General features: G+C 40.1%; 1 protein-coding gene across 1 annotated transcript in view; it reads left to right on the top strand.

Annotated features, from left to right (window-relative positions):
- blmh (bleomycin hydrolase) overlaps positions 1 to 22,815 on the top strand; it is a 91,588-nt gene that overhangs the window by 13,583 nt on the left and 55,190 nt on the right. The window contains exons 5-6 of the mRNA XM_043718428.1: positions 2,734 to 2,822; positions 7,452 to 7,544. Of these exons, the coding sequence (XP_043574363.1) occupies positions 2,734 to 2,822; positions 7,452 to 7,544 (182 nt within the window). The remainder of the gene's footprint in view (positions 1 to 2,733; positions 2,823 to 7,451; positions 7,545 to 22,815) is intronic.

Here is a 22,815-nt window from a genome sequence, read left to right as displayed (position 1 = left end):
AGAGGGACTTGGGGGAGTGGCGTCGGAAATGTGATAGGTGGAAAGAAGTCAAGGTGAGGGTGATAGGTCAGACTGGGGTGGGGGACAAGTTTACTTTATATCCACTACACAAATACAGCAACCTTATGCAATTTACTGCAAGTCAGTGTGAATCAGATACTTTTGCAAGAATAGTGTTGTCTTAACAATGGTGTGGCTCAGCTGCAACAACAACTTTTAGATTTCCATGTTGACTTGTGCATTTGTTCCTCATCCAAAGTTGCTGTGGCATTTGCATGTAAATAATGTTGAAGGCCATTTACCCGGTGTTTACTTAGTCAGCAAATTACACATTGCATTTCCTTGATAACACATGTAATGAGATTGGAGAAGGCAACAGTATTTTCTCACGCATTTTTACATTTTTATAGTTTCATTTCTCATCTCTTTGCCAAAAGCTCTTGTGTGTGATCTTGTTAAGTATTGACTTGGACCTATGGAATGCAAGAGTGCTGCCATTGCAAGATGTCCTCTGTTTGTTATATCTGCTGTACAGATGGTACAATAACGAGATTTGTTAGGATGGCTACAGGATACGAGACAACAAGGTCATGTGTTCAGAAATGTTAAGACTGCACTCAAAGACCATGCAATCTTCAGAATGATGTAAGTCTGGCAAACAGTAGGTTAGAAGACTGTCCTTTCATTCTGGGTATGTGTCAGGATGCAACCTGGACTTGCAGAGCTAAAGTTGTCCCTCTGCTTACCTTGGAGGTTCTCTTTTAAATCAATTTGAGCAAACTCAACTTAGTTCTTACTGACCAGAGATGAAAACTCTTATTGTGTGAATTTAACTATTAATGGTCTGTATCAGAAAGCATAGTGGTATTAATGCTGGACTAATAATCTAGCAATCTAAGTAATGTTCTGAGGACTGGGGATCAAATCCAACAATATCAGATGGTAGAATATGATTTCAATAAAAATCTGGAATTAACAATCAAAGATGTGTAGGTCAGGTGAATTGGCTGTGCGAAATTGCCTGTAGTGTTAGTGTTGAAGAAAACTCTCGAGACTCAAACCTTGAGAACTGATTAGTTTATTACATGATATATCATGGGGAATTTACCGTCCTAACTGTGGCTCAGTGTTATTCTGAAGTACATCAGGATACCACAGGATTATATAGAGAAAGCAGATAGGAGCTGATCTTTGATTACACAGTTTGGTATGCTTACAAGTTGGTACTAAATTAGAGGTTAGTCATTAAGGTCAAAACTAAAGCCCTATTGTGCATTCCACAAGTGGACAGAACAAATGGTATCACCATTTGTTCTAGTTACACAGATTGCTAACACTAAGCAGAGGTGTCCCTAATTAGCAGAATGAATGTGAAGTGGGAATAACTTGTGAAGGAAGTGGGACTAATTGACAAGTCTGTGTCAGCTTGGCTGGTTCTACAACCTGATCATTCATCAAAGGGAGGAAACACTATCTTACACCTGAGGAAGATAAGGCCTACCTTTCACATTACCTCATAGTAGGGAATGCACAGCCAGCAAAGTTCTGGGGACACAAAATGGCTTCTCAGCCCGATTAGGAAAATGGCTTCCAGGCAAACCATGTTAACTTTTCCCCAACAGTTAGGCACGTTAGTCAGAGGAAATGGGTCTGGGTGGGTTACTCTTCGGAGGATCGGTGTGGACTTGTTGGGCCGAAGGGCCTGTTTCCACACTGTAGGGAATCTAATCTAATCTAATCTAATCTAAAGAGTCTTTCAGATCTTTAGGTGCTACAGAGGAAGGTGTAAAAAGATTGGTGATGTAGCATTATTAGTTAAGGAGTCAATTACTGCTGTAAGACAATATGATATCTTGGAAAGGTCCTCAAACAAGGCTTGGTGGGTAGAACTTAGGAATGTTAAGGAGACAGTTACTTTCCTGGGTATGTATTATAGACTTCCCAAAGAGTCGATGGGAAATAGAGGAGCAAATACATAGATTGTTTGTGTGTGTATAAGAGTAATAATTGGATAAAGATGCAGGGGATTTTGATTTTCCCAACCTAAATTGGCATAGTCATAGTGTTAAAGGTTTAGAGGGGGTGGATTTCTTGAAATGTATCTGGGGAGTGTTTTGTATCAATACTTAGAGGCCACAGCAATGGCACAGTGCTGGAAGGGGTTCTGAGGAAAGAAGTTCAGTGTAGCAGTGGGGGAGCATTTTAACGATGGTGACCTCAACATTATATGGTTCAAATTTGTTCTGGACGAGGAAAAAGATGGCCTGAAGAAGATGGATTTGGATTTGGGGAAGGCAGATTTCATTAAAATAAAGCAGGATCTGGCCACACTAGACTGGGAGCAGCTTCTTATGGGCAGGTCTACAGCAGAGCAATGGGGGGGCATTCAAAAAGAAGCGTACAGGTCCAACAATTGCCCTTTTAAAGGGCAAATGTAAGAGCAATAAGTTCAGAGAACCCTGGATGTCCAGGACAATTCAGGAATGGATGAAGAAAAAGAGCAGGGATTTTAGCAAGTCCAAAGTGAGCATTTCAGCTGTGGCCTTAGAGGGGTACAGGAAGTACAGGAGGGAATTTAAGAAAGCAACGAGAGCCAAAAGAGAAAGGACTTGTGAACAGGATTTTGAACTTCTTGAAGTGAAAAGAGCAAGCAAAACTGATACAGGAAGCTTCTTATTTCGAAACAAACATATTTCAAGATTATTAAAAAAACTTTTCATCTCTGCCTTGTAGAAAAATATGGAGTCATGCCTAAGAAGTGTTTTCCTGAATCGTACAGTTCAGAAGCAAGCAAGGCCATGAATGATGTTCTGAATCACAAGGTATGAATAAGTTAAAGTGATTGCTGAAATATAGTCAGACTGGTTTTCCAGCATTTTCTTTTACAAATTGCATTCCAAACAGAAATCTTGGGGCATTGTCCAAATGTCTGAGACTGAGAGCAGAAAACTGAGAACAGGTGAAGTTTTCCTCTTGCGAACATAAAACTTCAAATTATCATGTTGCAGAAAGTCTTATCTCAAGAGGGGAAAGTATTCAGAGGATTGTCTAATTACAGTTAGAGAGGAGATTAAAGAACAAACTGCAGAGAAATGATTACTATTTTAGTATGACCCAATTGGAAAAGACCAGAAGGGTGTAGGAAGGCATTGGAAGAGGAGACCTTAGAGGAACTGAATGGCCTACTCTATTTATCATGTTCTTAAATGGACATCAGAAGAAATGCAGAGATCACGTGAATCTTATTTAGATTAGATTAGATTAAAATCTGATTCCCTACAGTATGGAAACAGGCCTTTCGGCCCAACAAGACCATACCGACCCTCCAAAGAATAGCCCATCCAGACCCATTCCCCTACCCTATATTTACCACTGACTAACGCACCTAACACTATGGGCAATTTAGCATGACCAGTTCACTTGACCTGCACATTTTTGGACTGTGGGAGGAAACTGGAGCACCTGGAGGAAACCCACATAGACATGGGAAGAACATGCAAACTCTACACTGACAGTCTAGTTTCTCATCCTGGGTACAGATGGTACTATTTTTGTTTCAGAGTCAGTAGTCTCCAGGTTCAAGGCCCACTCCAGTGCTAGAGCACATTAAATCAAAGCCAATACTCCAGTGGGGTACTCTAGAAGAGCTGAGATGTTAAAACAGAACCTCATCTGCCCTTAGAACCTGATCTGCCCTTAGAACCTGCTCCCTCATTCAATCAGATTATGGCTGATCTGATAATCTTCAACTCTTCTTTCCTGTCTTTACCCTATATCCTTTGATTCTCATACTATTTACAAACCTATCAATTGCAGGCTTGAATATACTTAAAAACCCAGCCTTGGTAAAAGTGCTACAGACTCTCAATTCTTTATCAACTGGTCTTAAATGGCTGACCTTTTACTCTGAGATTCTGACCCCTGATTCCAGACTCTCTCTCAACAGGCAACAATCTCTCCACATCTATCTGTCAAGTCTCCTGAGAATCTTGCATTTCAATAAAGCTGTCTCTCATTCTTCTAAACTCTGAGTACAAGTCCAACCTACTCCATCTGTCCTAAGTAAATTCCTCCACACACAAAATCAACCTCGTGAATCTTTTCTGGACTGCCTTCAATGTCAGTACATCTCTGTTTGGATAAGGAGACTAAAACTATTCCAGCTGTGCTCTAACTGGTGCCTGGTATAGATTTAGTAAAGCTTCAATATTTTCCATCCCTCATTCCTTTGAAATAAAGGCCGACATTACATTTGCTTTCCTATTGCCTGCTGAACATGTATGCTAGTTATTTGAAACTTATGCATAAGGACTCCCAAATCCCTCTGTGCTGCAGGTTTCTGGACACTTTCTCCACTTCAATAATATTCAGCTCTTCTATTCTTCTTGCCAAAGTGCATAACCTCACGTTTTTCTCACAGTATATTCCAACTGCCAGATATTTTCCCACTCATTTCACCTCACATCGACTCTTTGTACCATCCTCACTACTTGCCTTCCCACCTAATTTTTGCCATTCACGTTCACTTCCACCATCCAAGTCACAGTAAACAATTGTTGTTCCATCTCCCGTGGCACTCCACGAGTTACAGGTTGCCATCCTAAAAATACAACCCTTAATCCAACACTGTCTTCTGTTACTTAGCTAACCCTCTACCTATGCTAAATATATTATCCTTTAACACCATCTAATTTAGTAGCTTTGTGCGTGAAACCTTATTAAACATCTTTTGGAAATCCATATATATTGCAACTATTGGTTCCCATTTATCTATCCTCCTATTCCTTCCCCAAAAAATTCTAATTTGTCATGCTTGATTTCCCCTTCAAGAAGAAGCCACATTGACTCTACTTGATTGTTTTAATGTATCTCTCAATGCTGTGCTTTTAAATAGATTTAAATCTATTTGTAATAGATTCTCACAAATTCCCCATGACAGCTATTAAGCTAACTGGAAGCTAACTGGCCCATTTTTTGTCCCTCTCCTTTTTTAGATAACATTGGCAGTTTTCCAATTATCATGACTTTCCCAGGATGCTTGAAAGATTACAGTTCATTGCTCTCTCTGTAGCTACTTACAGATTTATAGAACATCGAGCCATACAGCATGGAAACAGACCCTTCGATCCAACTACTCCATGCCGACTATGTTCCCAAACCAAACTAGTTCCACCTGGCTGTGTCTGGCCCATATCCCAACAAACCTTTCCTATTCATGTACTTATCCAAAAGTCTTTTAAATGTTGTAACTGGAGAGGAATAGCACAAAACATTGTAGCTTAACATAGTTAGTTGTAAATGCCAATTGATTAAGAAATATAAATTTCTAAATTAATAGGATACAACCCATTAAATTCAGGGAGTTATTGGTCTTTCAAACTCAATGGTTTCCCTAGAAGATTTTCTCGAGTGATAGTTATTGTATTTATTTCTTTCCCCTCTGCGTCACAGTATTTAACTCTTGAATGTTTAGTAATTTTGAAATGCTGTTTTGTATTCTCTAATATGAAAACTGATGCAAAGTATTTATTCAACTTTTCTACCATTTCCTGGTTCCCCATTTTCATTTTGAGTGTCTTTCACATGCCTGGGGCCTGTTTCACTTTAGCTTCTCTTCCTTGTTATATATTTAAAGACGCTCTTACTATCTGTTTCATATAATTTGCTAAACTGTCTTTTGTGGTTTAATTTCCCCCTTTATAATTTCTTTTCTCATGTGTTGTTGTTTTTTAACTCTTTCCCAATCATCTGGTTTACCCCCTAATCTTTGCCACAATGTATTTTGTTCTTTGAATTTGATATTGTCCTTTAACTTTCTTACTTAACCATGGTTGGCTTATCCCCTGCCTACTTCCTCACTGGGATATATCTTTGCTGTGCATCATGAGCTATTTTCTTCGATGTCTGTCTGCCATTGTTCTTCGTCCAGCTGCTAAACCCTTTTCCCACTCCATTGCAGCCAACTCTGCTCTCATTCCTTTGTAATTAATCTTATTTATGTTTAACACAGTTGTTTCCAACCTACGTTCCTCACTCTCCAACTGAATGCTAAATTCTGCCACGTCCTGGTCTCTTAACTAGGGGATCTTTTACTTGGAGATCATATATTAAATGTGCCTCACTACACATTACAAGATTCAAATTAAAGTGATCCCTGTCTGGATTCACAGCATGTTGTTCTAGGAAAATACCTGTGATACACTCAATGAATTTTTCCTTGTAGCTACCTTTTTGAATTTGATATTTCCAATCTCCATGACAATTACAATCACCCATGATTGACCTACTGCCTGTTTTTTGCATGCCCTCCTATTCTCTTTCAGGATGACTACTGTTAAGGGGCCTATAGACTACTGTCACAAGTGTCTACTTCCCTTTGTCATTTTGTACCTCCATCCAGATGGATTCTAGATATTTCGATCCAAGATAATTTCTTGCTGTTCTTCTATCTCATATTAGCAAGGTGTAATTCTGTATTTCTGTCCTGCTTGTCCTTTTGAAAGGCCCCCTTACCCCTGATTTTCTTTTAACCAGATGTGAACAGGAGGTGTAAGACTTAACCATTAATCCCAATTTGTGCCACTAATTGTTAATTTTGTTCCAAATATCATGTGCAGTTCAGTAAAGGGCCATTAATTTGCCCTTCACCATTTTACCCCGTTGAAGATTAGATTAGATTACTTAGTGTCGAAACAGGCACTTCAGCCCAACAAGTCCACACCGACCAGCCGAAGAGCCACCCACCCAGACCCATTCCCCTACATTTACTCCTTCGCCTAACACTACGGGCAATTTAGCATGGCCAATTCACCTAACCTGCACATTTTTGGACTGTGGGAGGAAACCGGAGCACCCAGAGGAAACCCACACAGACACTGGGAGAATGTGCAAACTCCACACAGACAGTTGCCTGAGGTGGGAATTGAACCTGGGTCTCTGGCGCTGTGAGGCAGCAATGCTAGCCACCGTGTTGCCCACAACCTATATACTTTTTTTTTCCATGTTTGTCTACTCTGTCCTTTCTGGTTGCACTGTGGGTTTCATTGAGTTAAAAGCTGGTCTGCAATGCCCCCATATCCTCTTGTCTTTTAAGCCTATGTACTCCCTCTCTAGACCCTTCAGTTTAGCTGAAGCCTGTTGCGACAATGCTGGTTATTCGATTTTTCCAGGATGCTGGTCCCATCATTGTTCAAGTAAAGCCCATCCCCTGGAACAGCTCCCTTCCACCCCAATACTGGAGCCAGTCCCTCATGAACGGAAACCCATTCATCCCACCCTGATCTTTGAGCCACACATTTAACTCTTAGATTTTTATTTACCCTGTACCAGTTTCCAGGCTCAGGTTGTAATGATTATTGCTGTAGCACCTGCTCTATCGTTTGGCTGCTAGTTTCATCAGGACATTACCTCCTTTTAAATTACACTGTTTCATTTCCTTTTCCGGTGGCCAGCTACGGGAGTACTGTTACCGTCTCAGAAAAATGGTGAAAAATGGATCATCTGATGAGGAGCTCTCTGCTGAAAAGGACAATATGATTGAAGAGGTGAGCTTCTCTTGATAAATATGTTGAATTTCCTTTCACTTATTTTGAACGTATGACTTTGAAGCAAATTTAGGGCAACATGTAGAAGAAAAGAATGTGACATTGCTGCTGTAGATCTGACCTACAGCAAGCAATATTGGATATCATCCAATGCTGTATGGATTCCAGTGATTCAAGAAGAAATTCACCACCACCTATGTGAGGGCAAATAGTGAGGGCAGCTATATTTATAACATTATCATATGAATAATATGTTTTTTAAGATGTGGTCTTCCACAGCTGTTATCCACCATGTGTTGGAATCCATTCCACAGCTTAATGTTGAGAAAGAATCAGTTACTTACTAATGGTGACAAAGCCTACTGTTTTTGTGAAGTGATATCATAATTTGTTGGATACGCCACCATTCAAGATGTGTATGAGTAAACTTTATGTAAATATTGTGCTTCGTCTAATTCTTGGATTTGCCTTGTTCCTGTACCTGTTGAATTTGTGCGTCAATCAGCACAATGGTAGGCAATATATTAATGAATTATTAGGTGTTACTGTATAAATTTGTGTAAATATTGAAATTTTTGAGACTAGTCTTTGAGGCTGAATTCATGAGGCATGTCTTAACACTGGTAAAGTTTTGCTTTTGTGGGATTGATATGTAAACTTGATGTAGGCCCAAAATTGAATATTACAATGGAATAAAACAAAAGCAACCCTATCCCCATAACACCACATTGCCCATGGCTAATCCACTTAGCCTGCACATTCGTAGACAATATGGGCACCTTTGCACGACCAATCCACTAATCTGCACATTTTTGGACTGTGGGAGGAAACTGGAGCACCCAGTGGAAACCCATGTAGACACGGGGAGAATGTGCAAATTCCTCAGTTGCCCAAGGTGGAAATTGAACCCGGGTCCCTGGTGCTGTGAGGCAGTAAATGAGCAACTGTGCCACCCTCAAGCCTGTCTTGAGCAAGCATGACCACTCCTTTCTAAAATTTCTCTTTGGCGATGTTTTACACTTGAATATCAACATCAACTTTAATTTTGTGCCTTTTTCCTTACAGTATGGAACAACTGTTCTCCTGTAGCTTCTTACAGGTAGTTGTCTCTACAATGATGGCTTTCTCACCAATCAGAGTACAGTCTTGTTTCCTGGCATGCTACAGCTCATTGATATTTTATCCAATTTTCAATGTTGGCCAACAATTTGTACGTAGTTAGCGTTGGCTAATAAAGCGGTGGAATTTGATAATTTTCTTGTTGAGTTCAGGTGACAGCTTGTATGGGAGTTTTTTGTTCCTGACAGAACTAAATTGCAGCATTCCGCAGCGCCAAGCACTGGCTTTGAATTCTTTTCTTTTGCCTCTTTAAGGTGTAGAATCCGTTGGCTCCAAGGAGATAGATTTTGCCAATGTATGTTGACAGACTCAGCCGCTTTTTCAGATGAGGCTGCTAGCATTTTGCTGCACAGTTATACTTCCCCAATTTTAAGTAGGTTTTTATTTTCTGGGACAAGGTGCATAACATGCATCCAGATGTGAAGTCACTTAATATAGACAGGAGTTTTACAGAGAATGAGGACTGATACTGTACTGCATATGTATTTGGAATACACAGCCAACCAAGAACATGAACAGAATCTGGTGATGCATTTAAATAGATTTGAATAAGTATCAGGATAAAGTGGGGTCATATCTTTTCAGCTAGTTATTTCTCCTATATATTAATGGAAACTCAATAGGCAATGATATGAATTGCTTTATATGCTGTAGCTTTCAAAGGGGCCAGTAGGTGGCACAGTGAGATAAATAATATCATTATCTGTCAACATATTGTGTTGAAATGCTAAATGAGAGACTTCATGTAGAAATAGGGTAATGGTCTGTAATGATTTAATCCTCTTTCAACATTTATAGGACATGGAGCTAAAGTGTAGGCAAATTGCATTTTGATACAAATGGGCTATTTGAATGAATGATAGAGGAAGCTCCAGGGGCCCACCTATATCTACATTTTGGTTCCTATAACTGTTATTTTTGTGAACTGCCCCAGATGCTTCAGCTGTACTATGTGATGTATTTTCTTTACCTAATTAAGCAAAGAAGGTCCAACATGGTGAGTGGAAAAAGAATGTTGTACTTGATGCAGTGAGGAAAAAACCTATGAATGAAGAACGATCATGACTTCAAACCAATGTTGTGCATATTTGTGAATGTAGCTGTACAATTCGCAGCCTGTTGTGTGTAGCAAACATTGAATCTTTCATACAGTATGACTGCAACAAGTGAGGTTTATCAGTCCAGATTACTTTCACTAAATAGTATGTATATGTCATTGGAATACATTATGTAGGTATTACAGGTATTTACTGTTTCTTTTGATTCTAACTTACAGACTGAGTTCCAAAAGCTGGTACCAGTAAACACTGCCTGTTATTTCACCTGTTCTTTAAAAGGTCCATTACGAGGACAGCTTTATCTGTTGGTCAGTTCCCATCAAGTGGTTCCGTGGAGCAATACTAGTATATCACTGTTGTACAAAACGATGGGAGCAGTAAGAGGAAGGAATTGTGTTAGTTGTTATTGGCTGTTAGCACAAAGATACAAAACCCTATGACAGTGTTGGTAATCTCAGAAAAGTGTTCTTATTGAAAAGTAGCAGGATTCCAGGAGAGCTTTTCATGTGTGTATTACCAGCTGAGCAATACTGTTTCAGTATCATATCACATGTTAATTTGCATATTTCCTATATTTATATACAAACTATTTTCATAGTCAGCAGTATGTAAAACTGCATGCACTGCAGTATTATAGTGTAATGGTTACAGTATTTCCAACTGAAAGCTTACAAGTCCATATCCCATCCTGACAAGGCGTGAAATTAAATTCAATACATTTGATGGTTTGTAAACTTTTTTTGAAATTAGGGTTTTTGAATTTGAAACTTTGCTGGATTGTTGTAAAAACTCAATTGGCTTCTGAATGCCTGTTTTCTCCTCACTGGCTGCAGATCTGCATGCTATTTGATTTTTTTTTCCCCCAGCTTAAAAAGCTATTCACGTGCAAAGCAAATTCATTGCTATCATAGGAATACTTGGAATAGGTCTCACCAATGTCACTTGGCTATGAGCATATAGTACAAGAACAACCAATTTAAACCTGTAGTGGGTATTAGTTAAGTATTTTATGCATCAAATGGAGATTGATCGCAAATCTAGTCATAGTGTTGCACCTGATATGTGAAATTTATCTCTAAGGTAATACTGAACCTGAAGGAGATAAAAATTGCATTCCACTTTTGATTTTGTAGAGAATGGGGGAAGACTGATGTAATCTATGAAATGCTGTGTACTGTGATGCTTTGCTTTAAATTATAAGACAGATGGTGCTCAGTTCGTTAGAGTGCTTAGACGTTTTTCTGCTGCACAAACTATACAGTGAAATGAAGCTGGAATGGTAGCACAGACCCACAGGATCTTGGCAACTGGTTAGTCCTTGAATTCCCCTCATACTTATGAACTAATTTGTTGTATGGGGGAACCATTCCCTTGAATGATTGATAGAACACTTTATAGTACAATTTAAGATGTCATTTGAGAACGGTCTGGGTAGAATGAAGCTGTTGCTTTTGACTTGGAATCCACTTCAACTGACTAGAATGAAAAAGTACTCTTATTTAATAGCTCTTTCGGCAGGAGAATGGGGAGGGAGTGGTGAGGGTTTGAGGGGCCAATACATCACAAAACCAACCACAATTTGACACTAATTGGACTAGTTTATTCAGAGAGACTTGTAAAGGTGGTTCCTGTGAACAATGGATAAAACTATTGCTCCTCTAAATCTTAAAGGCATTTCAACTTGCACAATGCTGACTTGTTTATCAAAGTAAATTCTTCAGTTCAGCTGAGTTAGAGACGTGTACAGAACCAAATCTTAGATTTTCAGATTTATTACGAAGAGATACAAAAACCTTACTTGTCTTTGTGGCATTGAAGCAACTTTACTGCAGCTCTCGAGAAACTAAATTACACTCTTGGCACAATGGTTTGAATATGGTTCGTGTATATTTCGATGCTGCCATTGAATTTGCCCTTTTAGAATGCTCTCCTTGTGCATTGGTGAAAGTAGCCTATTGTTTTATCTTTCTTTTTGATGACTATTTTCTTAAAACTAAAATCTGCATCTTTTTATTCTCTGGCCTAAGGAGTTATTACAGCTCAATCCTTTAGCATTAACTATAATCACTTTAAATTGCCGACTTGAGTTTAATCTTTTGCCTATGCTCAGCCGCTCTGTCTGGGCTAAAATCTAGTGACAAAATGTACCTAGATGATTCATAAATAGAAGGATAAAGTCAAATTATACTGAACACATCACAAATAGTAATTTTTGATGGCTGTAATGCTTTAAGAAATTTTACTTCTCCCAACAACTCTGTCAAAAATTTTGAATGACAGCCTCTTGTAATATGCAACTAGTTTAATCTCACATTTATGTGTTCTACACTAGAGTGGTAAAATGACAGACTCCTGTACTTAACAAAACTATTTCCCCCAAAACTTCCCTTTTCAAAGCAAAATCTTTTTAAGATTGACCTTAACAATTTAGAGGCTTAGTGATACAACAGCTTTGGTGAACATGGAATACTGGATTGGATTAGTTACATCTCACACTTGCAGTCCTCAAATATTTCAGCCAGAATACTTTCTCTACACATGACAGCAATTGAGAATTGCTTTAAATCCATTGTAAAAGGAGATGGAGAAGACAAAAACTGAAATTGCTGGAATAGCTTTGCAAGTCTGGCAGCATCTGTGAAGAGAAATCAGAGTTAATGTTTCGGGTCCAGTGACCCTTCCTCAGAATGGGGCATTTTTGGGACTCTGAAAGGATTGTTTTGGATTGTATTAAAACTGAGGTGATTCCCATTTAAAACCCAGTATCTATATTTTAAAACATTTCTTTGACAGCCTGTTGATTACAATGAATTCTGCAGTGAGTAACCTGCCTCCTGTCACCCCAAAGTCTGTCCACTATCATCTAAAAAGGCAAAAGTCAGGTGGCATACTCTCCACTTGTCTGGATGAGTGCAATTCCCAACAACAATTGAGGAGTGAGTCACCATCCAGGGCAAAGCAACCTGCTTGATTGACACTCCATCCAGCACCTTCAACGTTCACTCCCTCCACCATCCCGCACACATTGGTAACAGTGTGTACCATCTACAAGAGAGACTGCAGTTACTCACCATGGTTCCTTAGGCAGCATCCTTTGAACATGTACCTTCCACCATCTGGAAAGACAACAGCAGCAGGTGCATGGGAACACCATCACATTTTCGTCCAAGCCCTAGTCCATCCTGACTTCACCATTCCTTCATGCTCACTGGGTCAAAATCCTGGGACTCCACAACAGCTAATGGTCTGCAGTGGTTCAAGAAGGCAGCTCACCACCACCTTCTCCAGGGCTAGCCAACAACGCCCACATCCCTTGTGCAAATAAAAAGAACAGCAACAGAGTTGGGATATACTTTTAAAAATGTGGTTGACCAGCTGAGGCCTGCAGCAATCTTATAGCAGGCAGGTGATTCACTTCCAGAATTGCCCTTTTAAATGTTCGCATTAGCAGATAACATTATGATTAGAAAAGCGTGTCTCACTATTATGATAACCAGGTAACCATATTCACAAGATTTCTAAGTGCTTGTGTATTCTGGAATGAAGTGAAGATTCAAGATGTTTCTTTGAGATTTTGCAAAAACTTGGCTCTGAGATGCGGTTCTTGTAGCTTTAATCATTGCAATCCTGAAAATGTGTTGCTGGAAAAGCACAGCAGGTCAGGCAGCATCCAAGGAGCAGGAGAATCGACGTTTTGGGCATGAGCCCTCATGCTTGAAACGTCTATTCTCCTGCTCCTTGGATGCTGCCTGACCTGCTGCGCTGTTCCAGCAACACATTTTCAGCTCTGATCTCCAGCATCTGCAGTCCTCACTTTCTCCTCATTGAAATCCTGACAATATTATGTACCCAGAATAGAATTTCCTTTTGTGTCATCAATTCCAAGTCGGGAGTAAAGGAGGTCTGTAGGTCTGCATCATAGGCTAAGTGAGCTGGATAGCCTTTTCGAATCTGCTCTTTATCATTTGTTATTTTGATCCTTTCCAAAGGTTGGTTTCCCATTGGTTCGATCCTTGCCGATGGGCAAAATACTCCAATAGTTTGTTGTGGTTCTGTTCGCCGAGCTGGAAGTTTTTGTTGCAAACGTTTCGTCCCCTGGCTAGGCGACATCATCAGTGCTTGGGAGCCTCCTGCGAAGCGCTTCTTTGATGTTTCCTCCGGTGTTTATAGTGGTCTGTCCCTGCCGCTTCCGGTTGTCAGTTTCAGCTGTCCGCTGTAGTGGTTGGTATATTGGGTCCAGGTCGATGTGTTTGTTGATGGAGTTTGTGGATGAATGCCATGCCTCTAGGAATTCCCTGGCTGTTCTCTGTCTGGCTTGTCCTATGATAGTAGTGTTGGCCCAGTCGAATTCATGTTGCTTGGTGTCTGCGTGTGTGGCTACCAAGGATAGCTGGTCGTGTCGTTTCGCGGCTAGTTGATGTTCATGTATGCGGATTGATAGCTGTCTTCCTGTTTGTCCTATATAGTGTTCAGTGCAGTCCTTGCATGGTATTTTGCACACTACATTCGTCTTGCTCATGTTGGATATCGGGTCCTTCGTTCTGGTGAGTTGTGTACAAAATACCATGCAAGGACTGCACAAAACACTATATAGGACAAACAGGAAGACAGCTAACAATCCGCATACATGAACATCAACTAGCCACGAAACGACACGACCAGCTATCCTTAGTAGCCACACAAGCAGACAACAAGCAACATGAATTCGACTGGGACAACACTACTATCATAGGGCAAGCCAGACAGAGAACAGCCAAGGAATTCCTAGAGGCATGGCATTCATCCACAAACTCCATCAACAAACACATCGAACTGGACCCAATATACCAACCACTACAGCGGACAGCTGAAACTGACAACCGGAAGCGGCAGGGACAGACCACTATAAACACCGGAGGAAACAACAAAGAAGCGCTTCGCAGGAGGCTCCCAAGCACTGATGATGTCGCCTAGCCAAGGGACGAAACGTTTGCAACAAAAACTCCCAGCCCGGCAAACAGAACCACAGCATTCATCTAATATGGAACAACCTCATTCCCCGAAGCAGTCATCTCTTGCTTAAAAAGTGTTTTCCATATTCTTTTCCCAGCAGTTTACAGACTTGTGAGGAAAACTATAGCTCACCGAACAAAAAGGAATAACAAGGTAAATTGGCTGAGAGGTAGGAAACAGAGTAATGTTTAATGGGTATTTTGTTGGAGAATTATGCAATGGAATACTCCAGGGATCAGTATTAGGATCCTTGTGTTTTCTGATAATATTTATTTTGGCATGAAGGGGGTAAATTTTAAAGTTTGTGAAGGATATAGAACTTGGGAGCTTTGTAAATAGAAAGGGGGACAGTGCCAACCTTCAAAAGGACATTGACATGTTGGAGGAGTGGGCGGACAGGTGGCAGATGAAGTTCAATGGTAATGTGTTTTGGTAGGAGGAACAGTGCTGAAAAAAAGGATGTTATGCGAAAGGGTGTGTGAAAGCATAGAGACTTGGTTGATTATGTGTATTGATCATTCAAGGTGCTAGGGCAGGTAGAGAGAGCAGTTGATAAGGCGTTAGGTATTCTCAACTTCCTTAATAGCAGCATAGTCCACCAAAGCAGAGAGGTTACACTGATGTATACAGGAAATGAATTAGACCTCAGCTGCAGTACAGCCTTTCTGAGTGCCATACATTAGGAAGGATGTGAATGCATTGGAGGATATGGAGAAGTTGTTTACAAGAATGGTTCCAGAGATGAGAAGCAGTCAGGAGGATAGGTTAGGAAAGTCAGGACTGCTTCCCTTGGAGAAGTTATAGCTGAGGAGAGTTTTGATGGAAGTTTTCAGAATCATGAGGAGTCTGGGTACAGTCAATAAGTAAAACCAGAAGGCACATTTTAAAGTGTTTTGCAAAAGAAGCAAATGTGTTTTGAGAAAAATCCTTGTTCACACAGCAAGCAGTTAGGAGTTGCAGTGCCTAAAGGTGTGTTGGAAGCAGATTGAATCAAGATATTCAAGTGGGCATTAGATGTATATTTAAATAGAAACAATAGTGCAGGGTACTGGGGAACAAGCAGGAAACTGACACAAAGCCAAACTGATTGGAAAATCAGTGGAAACACGATGGGTCAAAAGCCTTCTTTCTGCATGGTAACAGTGATCTCCAGCATCTGCAGACCTCACTTTCTCCCCAGAGAACAGCCAGGGAATTCCTAGAGGCATGGCATTCATCCACAAACTCCATCAACAAACACATCGACCTGGACCCAATATACCAACCACTATAGCGGACAGCTGAAACTGACAACCGGAAGCGGCAGGGACAGACCACTATAAACACCGGAGGAAACATCAAAGAAGCGCTTCGCAGGAGGCTCCCAAGCACTGATGATGTCGCCTAGCCAGGGGACGAAACGTTTGCAACAAAAACTTCCAGCTCGGCGAACAGAACCACAACAACGAGCACCCGAGCTACAAATCTTCGCACAAACTTTGAACTCCAATAGTTTGCTGTTGCCTTATACAGGAAGGCTGATTAGAAATCTCTCTTGCTCTTACCATCTTCTGTAGGCAAATTGGAAGGGTTTCCAAACTGATGGTTAGCCTGTTCCGTGGTCAACAAATCCTGGCATGGGACTCGAGCCTGGAGCTTCTGGTCCAGAATCAGGAGCGCTACCCAATGTGTCATAGGACATGATCTTGGAGGTAACGCAAGTGAAAGAAATTTTACATTGGTGCACAGCCTTTGTCCCAAGCCCTTCCAAGAATGCTGAAGAAGGGCCTGTGCCCGAAACGTCGAATCTCCTGTTCCCTGGATGCTGCCTGACCTGCTGTGCTGTTCCAGCAATAAAGTTTCAACTTCCAAGAATGCACTCACTAGGTTAAAGGTTACTCAATGTTGTAATTAAGCAAATCTAGCAAGTAATTTGAGCACAGTAAGTTCCCACAAATAATCAGAGTGACTAGATAATCACTTTTGGTTTTGGCAGAGTGTTCAGGTATTGGTCAGGTCACTGAGACAGCCTCCCAGCTTCTCCCTAAATAGTGCTACAGGATCTTTTGCCACTGTCTTGAGAGCATAGACTGAGCTATGATTCAGTATCTTATCCAAGGCACTGCAGCATGCTCTTGACATTGAGCTGAAATGCCAGCCTACATCAAACCTATGCAATGAGGTTTGAATGCATAACTTTGAATTAAAAATCCTACCAAGGCTGATGTATGAATTTAAAAAAAAACTATTGCACATTTTATTGTTTTCTTTGTAGAATTCATGCATAACTTAATTAACAAGTGACTTTTAGTAGGAAAATATTACAACTATGCACTGCAGGCTGTTAACAATTTACTGGTGGTCATGGCTAATATCAAGGGGTTAATTGACCATTTCATATCATGGACATGGGCATGTTTAATTAGGGATAATGCCTTGTTGCTCTTTTTCTTGGCTTTGAAGAGATGGTTGCAAAAGGGAATGTTTCCGTTGTTAGGAGTGAAAAATTAAACCTGAAAGGGAAAAATAAAAGACTGCAGGTTGTGGTTTCTTTGTGGATGACCTGCATTCTGTCAGTGTTTGAACAGTGCACTTGGTAAGCACAGCTGTGTTGCAGATGCCATACACATTTGAAATAAAACATCAGGACTTTATGTGCTTTCTCTGGACTCTTGGATCTCCCTGCTGTGTTCAAGCACTGGCACTTATGTCCTTCCGAATGTACTTTTGGACTCTAGTACTCTGTACATAGTCTTAAAGTGGGTTTACACATTGGCCTTTCATCACAGGGATGTGGTTTACAATCCAGTCTGGGGCTGATGGGATGAAAGATTCTTTGTTTACTTCAGAGTTCTAAGCAGAATGAGTTTGCTTAGTTCCAGTGACGTTATTAGTACAGTGAAACCACAGTGTAAAGCTGGCAATTGGCACTTTCACCTGAAGGCCACTTGACCCTGCTGTGGGAAAGTGGAAAATGTCCACAGGTATAATGAAATGGATGTCTTGGGATCTGATTTACTGGTTTTCTTTTAAGAAATGACCATGAGGATAAATCTCATCAAAGGCCTTCATACAATTCCTCTGGAAAAGCTGCTACTTGAAAGGGAGTCTGTAGAAAAATTTCATGGTCAACTTAAAAGTTGCAATGAGTGAACCAATTTCAGATGGTAGTAAAAGCACAAAATTCAGCTGATGTAATGTGATCATCTTGCCACCTTTTCTATATAAATGGAGTGACTGCACATCGAATTCCATCCACTGTTCTGGTCACACCTTTATCACAATGATATTGGAGCAATTGAGAATATTGCATAGGCTTTCAGTACAATCTCAAACTAGCTGTGTGTCAGGAAACCAAGTAATGGTTAGTGGATACTTTTTGTACTTGAGGATGCTATGTAGTGGTGTTGCTGAGGAATTAGTCTGAGGATCTTTTCCTTTCCCTGATTTCTATTAATGGGCTAAATCTCAGTGGTGGAAGCCAGCTGATTTGAGGCATTCAAAAGGGAATTTGATTATTTTTAAAAAAAAATGATGTGTAGGGCTTCAGGATTGGATGGATGATTGGTATTCAGTCATGCTGCTCATTTGGAGAGTCAGTACAGACACAATGGGTAGAATGACCTCCTGCACCATAACAATTCTGTGATTTGAGAGGATGGAGGAACTGGATTTTGTGGAGTGATTATATAAGCATGCTTTCAAAAAAAGATTGAGCATTGATGTATTTGCTGTTTTAGGATTATAAAGTGACTCGATAATGCAGACAACGATGGGCTGTTTATTTTCATTCTGTAGAGTTGAATCAAACCAATCTGCAGAAACATTTCTGTGAACACATGCTATATTTATGGAAAAGTCTCTCTTAGGAGATAATAGGTGCAGATAATTAATTCAGGATTGTTTTTGAAAATAATATTTTACTATATAGTATGAGTAATTTGAAACATGCCAAGTACAAAATTACCTATGATTCCTAAACTTTTCACCTCTGGGAATTTGCTAAATACGTATAGAATAATTGATAGAGTTTTATATGTAGTTAAAGGGAAATCAGTGGATGTGCTATACTTATATTTTCAGAAGTAATTTGACAAAATATTACCTCACAGGTTACTGAACAAACTATGAGCTCATGTTGTAGAGGCTAATACATTCACGTGGATAGAGGATTGTTTTTGGCTAATGGAAAGGGTGGGAAACAGAGGGTCATTGTCAGGCTGGCAGGATGTGACAAGTGGTGTGTCATAGTGTTAGGACCACAATTATCTATAATCTGCATAAATAACTTGGATGAATTTGCTGATGATGAGAAATCAGTAAGAAACTAATTTATGAAAAGCACGGGTCCACAAAGCATTATGAATAGTTTCCTGAATGGACAAAAAAAAATTGGCAGATGGACTGTAATGTAGGACGATGTGAACTTGTCCACTTTGGCAGGAAGAATAGAAGAGCAGGATATTATTTAAAGGGAGAGAGATTGCAGAATTCTGAGGTACAGAGGGTTCTCGGTGTAGTGGTGCAAGAATTTCAGAAAGTTACTGTGTAGGCGCAACAAATGATTAGGAAGGCAGATGGAAATTTGCCATTTATTGCGAGGGAAATTGAATATAAAAGTAAGGGTGTGTTGCTACCATTGTACAGAATGTTGGCAAGGCCACATCTAGATCATTTTGTCCAGTAATCACCTACTTTATTCAAAAATGTTGTTTAAGAAAGGGCACTAGAAACAGCTCCGAGAAAGTTCATCCAAATAGGATGGGGTATTATCCTAGTTGGATGAGGGCAAGTTAGACAGACTGGGCCTGTATCCATCAGAGTTTAGAGGGACAAGAGAAATGAAGATCCTGAGGTGGACTTGACAGGTTGCATGCTGAAAGGTTGCATGCTTGTCAGAGAGTCTAGAAATAGGCAACACGATTGAAATATCAAGGTTTGCCCATGTAAATTAATGTCCGAGAGGGTTTTTGTTTAGTTCCGTTTCGTCTTTGGAACATGCTTCTCCAGTAGAGACTGGGGTCATTCGATGTTTTTAAGGCAGAAGGCAACAGTTTCTTGGAATTGAGGCCAAATCTGATCATTATTGGAAAAACAGTAGAGGGGCCGAATGCCCTACTTCCTTACCCTATGTTCATACGTTGGCTGCAGTGATCAGTCAGCAACTCCATTATTGTTCCCTGTTGTATCTATCAAGACAATGGAAGCAATATTAAATGGATTATGATTTTTATTCATGCAGCAATTCCTAAGCTATTAGGAAGTGCTGTTCTGGAATTGAGGTGCGTGAGAGAGCAGTTCATTCCATGCAGATTCCTGAAATGGGAAAATCTCTCAGCACTGGTGTCCATTACCTCTAACACAAAATTGAACAAAGCAGACAAGATTTTTCAAAATGTGGTGAACTTTAGGCAGAATAACAACTGTTTGTCTGAAGATGAAAACCTGTCTGATGTGTACAAAGTTAAAAATAACACAACACCAGGTTATAGTCCAACAGGTTTAATTGGAAGCACACTAGCTTTCGGAGCGACGCTCCTTCATCAGGTGATTGTGGAAGGCTCGATCGTAACACAGAATTTGTATTTGTGTATTAGCCTTCACTAAAGGGACCTAAATTGGGCATCTCAACAATGTAAGGATTTCATTATCAGTAGTTGGATAAGTAAACAACAGCTGCTGTTTTTGTAGTGCCTTTTAATAGACAAAAACATTCCAAAGTTTTAATTGTTGGATTTTTTTTTAGGCTGTTTGCTCAATGAGGTACCAAGTAGCTCTGTTTGAAAGCAATGGTATTGAAAGGTTTGTAGCAAAGAAAGCTTTTTGAGCCTGGAGTAAATGGCCGGTGAAAACTAATGGTTTTTGAAGCTACATTAAAGCTTTAATTTGACTATCACTGAATGGAAGAAAAAGCTGGAAAATTTCCAACTTTCCCTGTTCTTGCATATTTTTACTGAAGATATTTAGGCTGTATTTACACGCAACTGTGGAATCAGTACAAATGTTATACTAATGTTACAGTTGTAATGCAGATGCATTTCAGAAAAGTCTTTATCCATTCATTTTGTATTGGAGCAATGAAGTTTGCCATGCTTTAGTTATGTAACTAACAACACACACAAAGTAAAATGATTAATTCAAGGATAAAATAGATTGATCAATATATGACAAACTTAAAACTTGTCAGATGATGAACCTACATGATGATTGTGTTGTAAGTGTGAAGCTACTTCTCTTCAGTTGTAGTGAAACTACAAAACAAATTCGAGACCTGGACTTAAACTGAACATGCTGCTTTGGTTTGACATTTGTTCCTGTCTTCACATCATATGCACACTAAGATGAGCCAACGCGTCTTCATTCTGGCACTAAACTTGCAGTGTGCATGCAGTTAAGAATGTGGGGCAGATTTTACTGGGGTGGCTGTTGCAGAGAGGTTGGCAGAGAAGAGTCCCTAAGCTGGGGAGGGGAAGTGCCCCTGATGGGTATGGAGAATCCCCAGAGCTGCTACCACCTCCTCCCCCTGGTCCTCTACTCCATCCAAATGCCCTTCCACCTGAGATGGTTTGGGAGCTGCCTGGCTTCCTTTGTTTCATTTTCCATGGCCATGCGTACTACTGCAGTGGGGGTGCAAACAAGTCCTTAATTAAGGGCCTGAGTATGCCTAAGAGTGGGCTGATGCCTTCGCCACCCACTGTATGACGTGGAACAGCTCCGGGTGGGTTGGAGGGAAACCAGTGAGCTAACCACCCATTTTATTGTTTTCACCCACTGCCTCAAATACACCGGCTGGAGAGGCCATGAATAGCCTACTATTTAAAATGAGGGACCTCTACACCTTAGATGTATTGCAAGTATCCGAATACAAGTATGTTAACAGCAACTGACATTTTCTGACTTGGAACTAATTTGCAATATCTACCATAGGTAGCTTTAAAAAATACCACATCTCTTCTTTTAAATTACAGATGGATTCCAAAACAGCAAATAAATGTGCCTAAAATGCTGTGCATGTAAAGTAATGCAAATAACTAATCTGCAAAAATAATGTATCCAGAAACATTCTAGAAACCTACGTCTGACCAAATAGCCAACAAGTTCGCTTTTCCCAGTTGCTGAGTGACACACTTTTTTGTTTTTCAAGAGTTTTATGTTTGTGCTTCAGATTTGCGCAGTTGGTGATTATTTTCTCTTCTGCTTTTCAGAAAAAGAAACCCTGTGAAGTGAAACACTATAGGCACTTCAGTTTTTCTTTTAAAGTAGCTTAACCTAACTGCCCTCATTAGGTCAGTAAGTATTTGTGGAGAGAACAGACAGGTTAATGTTTTGGATCCAGTCCTCTCTTCAAAACTGAAGAAAGGTTTTTATTTGAAACAGATGCTCACTTGTACTCTATACTTATAATGACGCACATTATGGGTTTCTAGCATTCTGTTTTTGGTTCAGATTTATAGCATCTGCAGAATTTTGATTTTTATTGGTTTCTTTATTGCTTGCAAGGTTCCAGTTATAGCTACTTGTACAATCACAGCTGCTCTCTCCAAATACACCACGACTGAAGTGTTCTGTGAAAGTCTTTACGTAATACAATACTGAGTAAAGACTTACATTTGATTTTCCTATTTCCATTTACGCAACTGAACTTTCAAAAAAATGTCAAGTTTTTCATCATTGGTTGAAAAAAGACTGCAAAATCCTATTGCTTTTATGTTGGGTGTGAGCTCCTCAATTCTTGCAATGAACAACTGAAATATGCAGTCAAGAAATCAATGAAATTAATCCCCAGCTTAGAACATGGAACATAGAACATAGAAGAATACAGCTCAGTACAGGCCCTTCGGCCCTCGATGTTGCGCCGATCCAAGCCCACCTAACCTACACTAGCCCACTATCCTCCATATGCCTATCCAATGCCCGCTTAAATGCCCATAATGAGGGAGAGTCCACCACTGCTACTGGCAGGGCATTCCATGAACTCACGACTCGCTGAGTAAAGAACCTACCCCTAACATCTGTCCTGTACCTACCCCCCCTTAATTTAAAGCTATGCCCCCTTGGAAAAAGATTCTCACTGTCGACCCTATCTAAACCCCTAATCATCTTATACACCTCTAACAAGTCAC

The sequence above is a fragment of the Chiloscyllium plagiosum genome, chromosome 28 (assembly GCF_004010195.1).
Source record: "Chiloscyllium plagiosum isolate BGI_BamShark_2017 chromosome 28, ASM401019v2, whole genome shotgun sequence".
Classification (NCBI taxonomy): domain Eukaryota; kingdom Metazoa; phylum Chordata; class Chondrichthyes; order Orectolobiformes; family Hemiscylliidae; genus Chiloscyllium; species Chiloscyllium plagiosum.
Note: the sequence above shows the minus strand (reverse complement) of the source record. Positions and strands in the feature narration are given on the sequence as shown.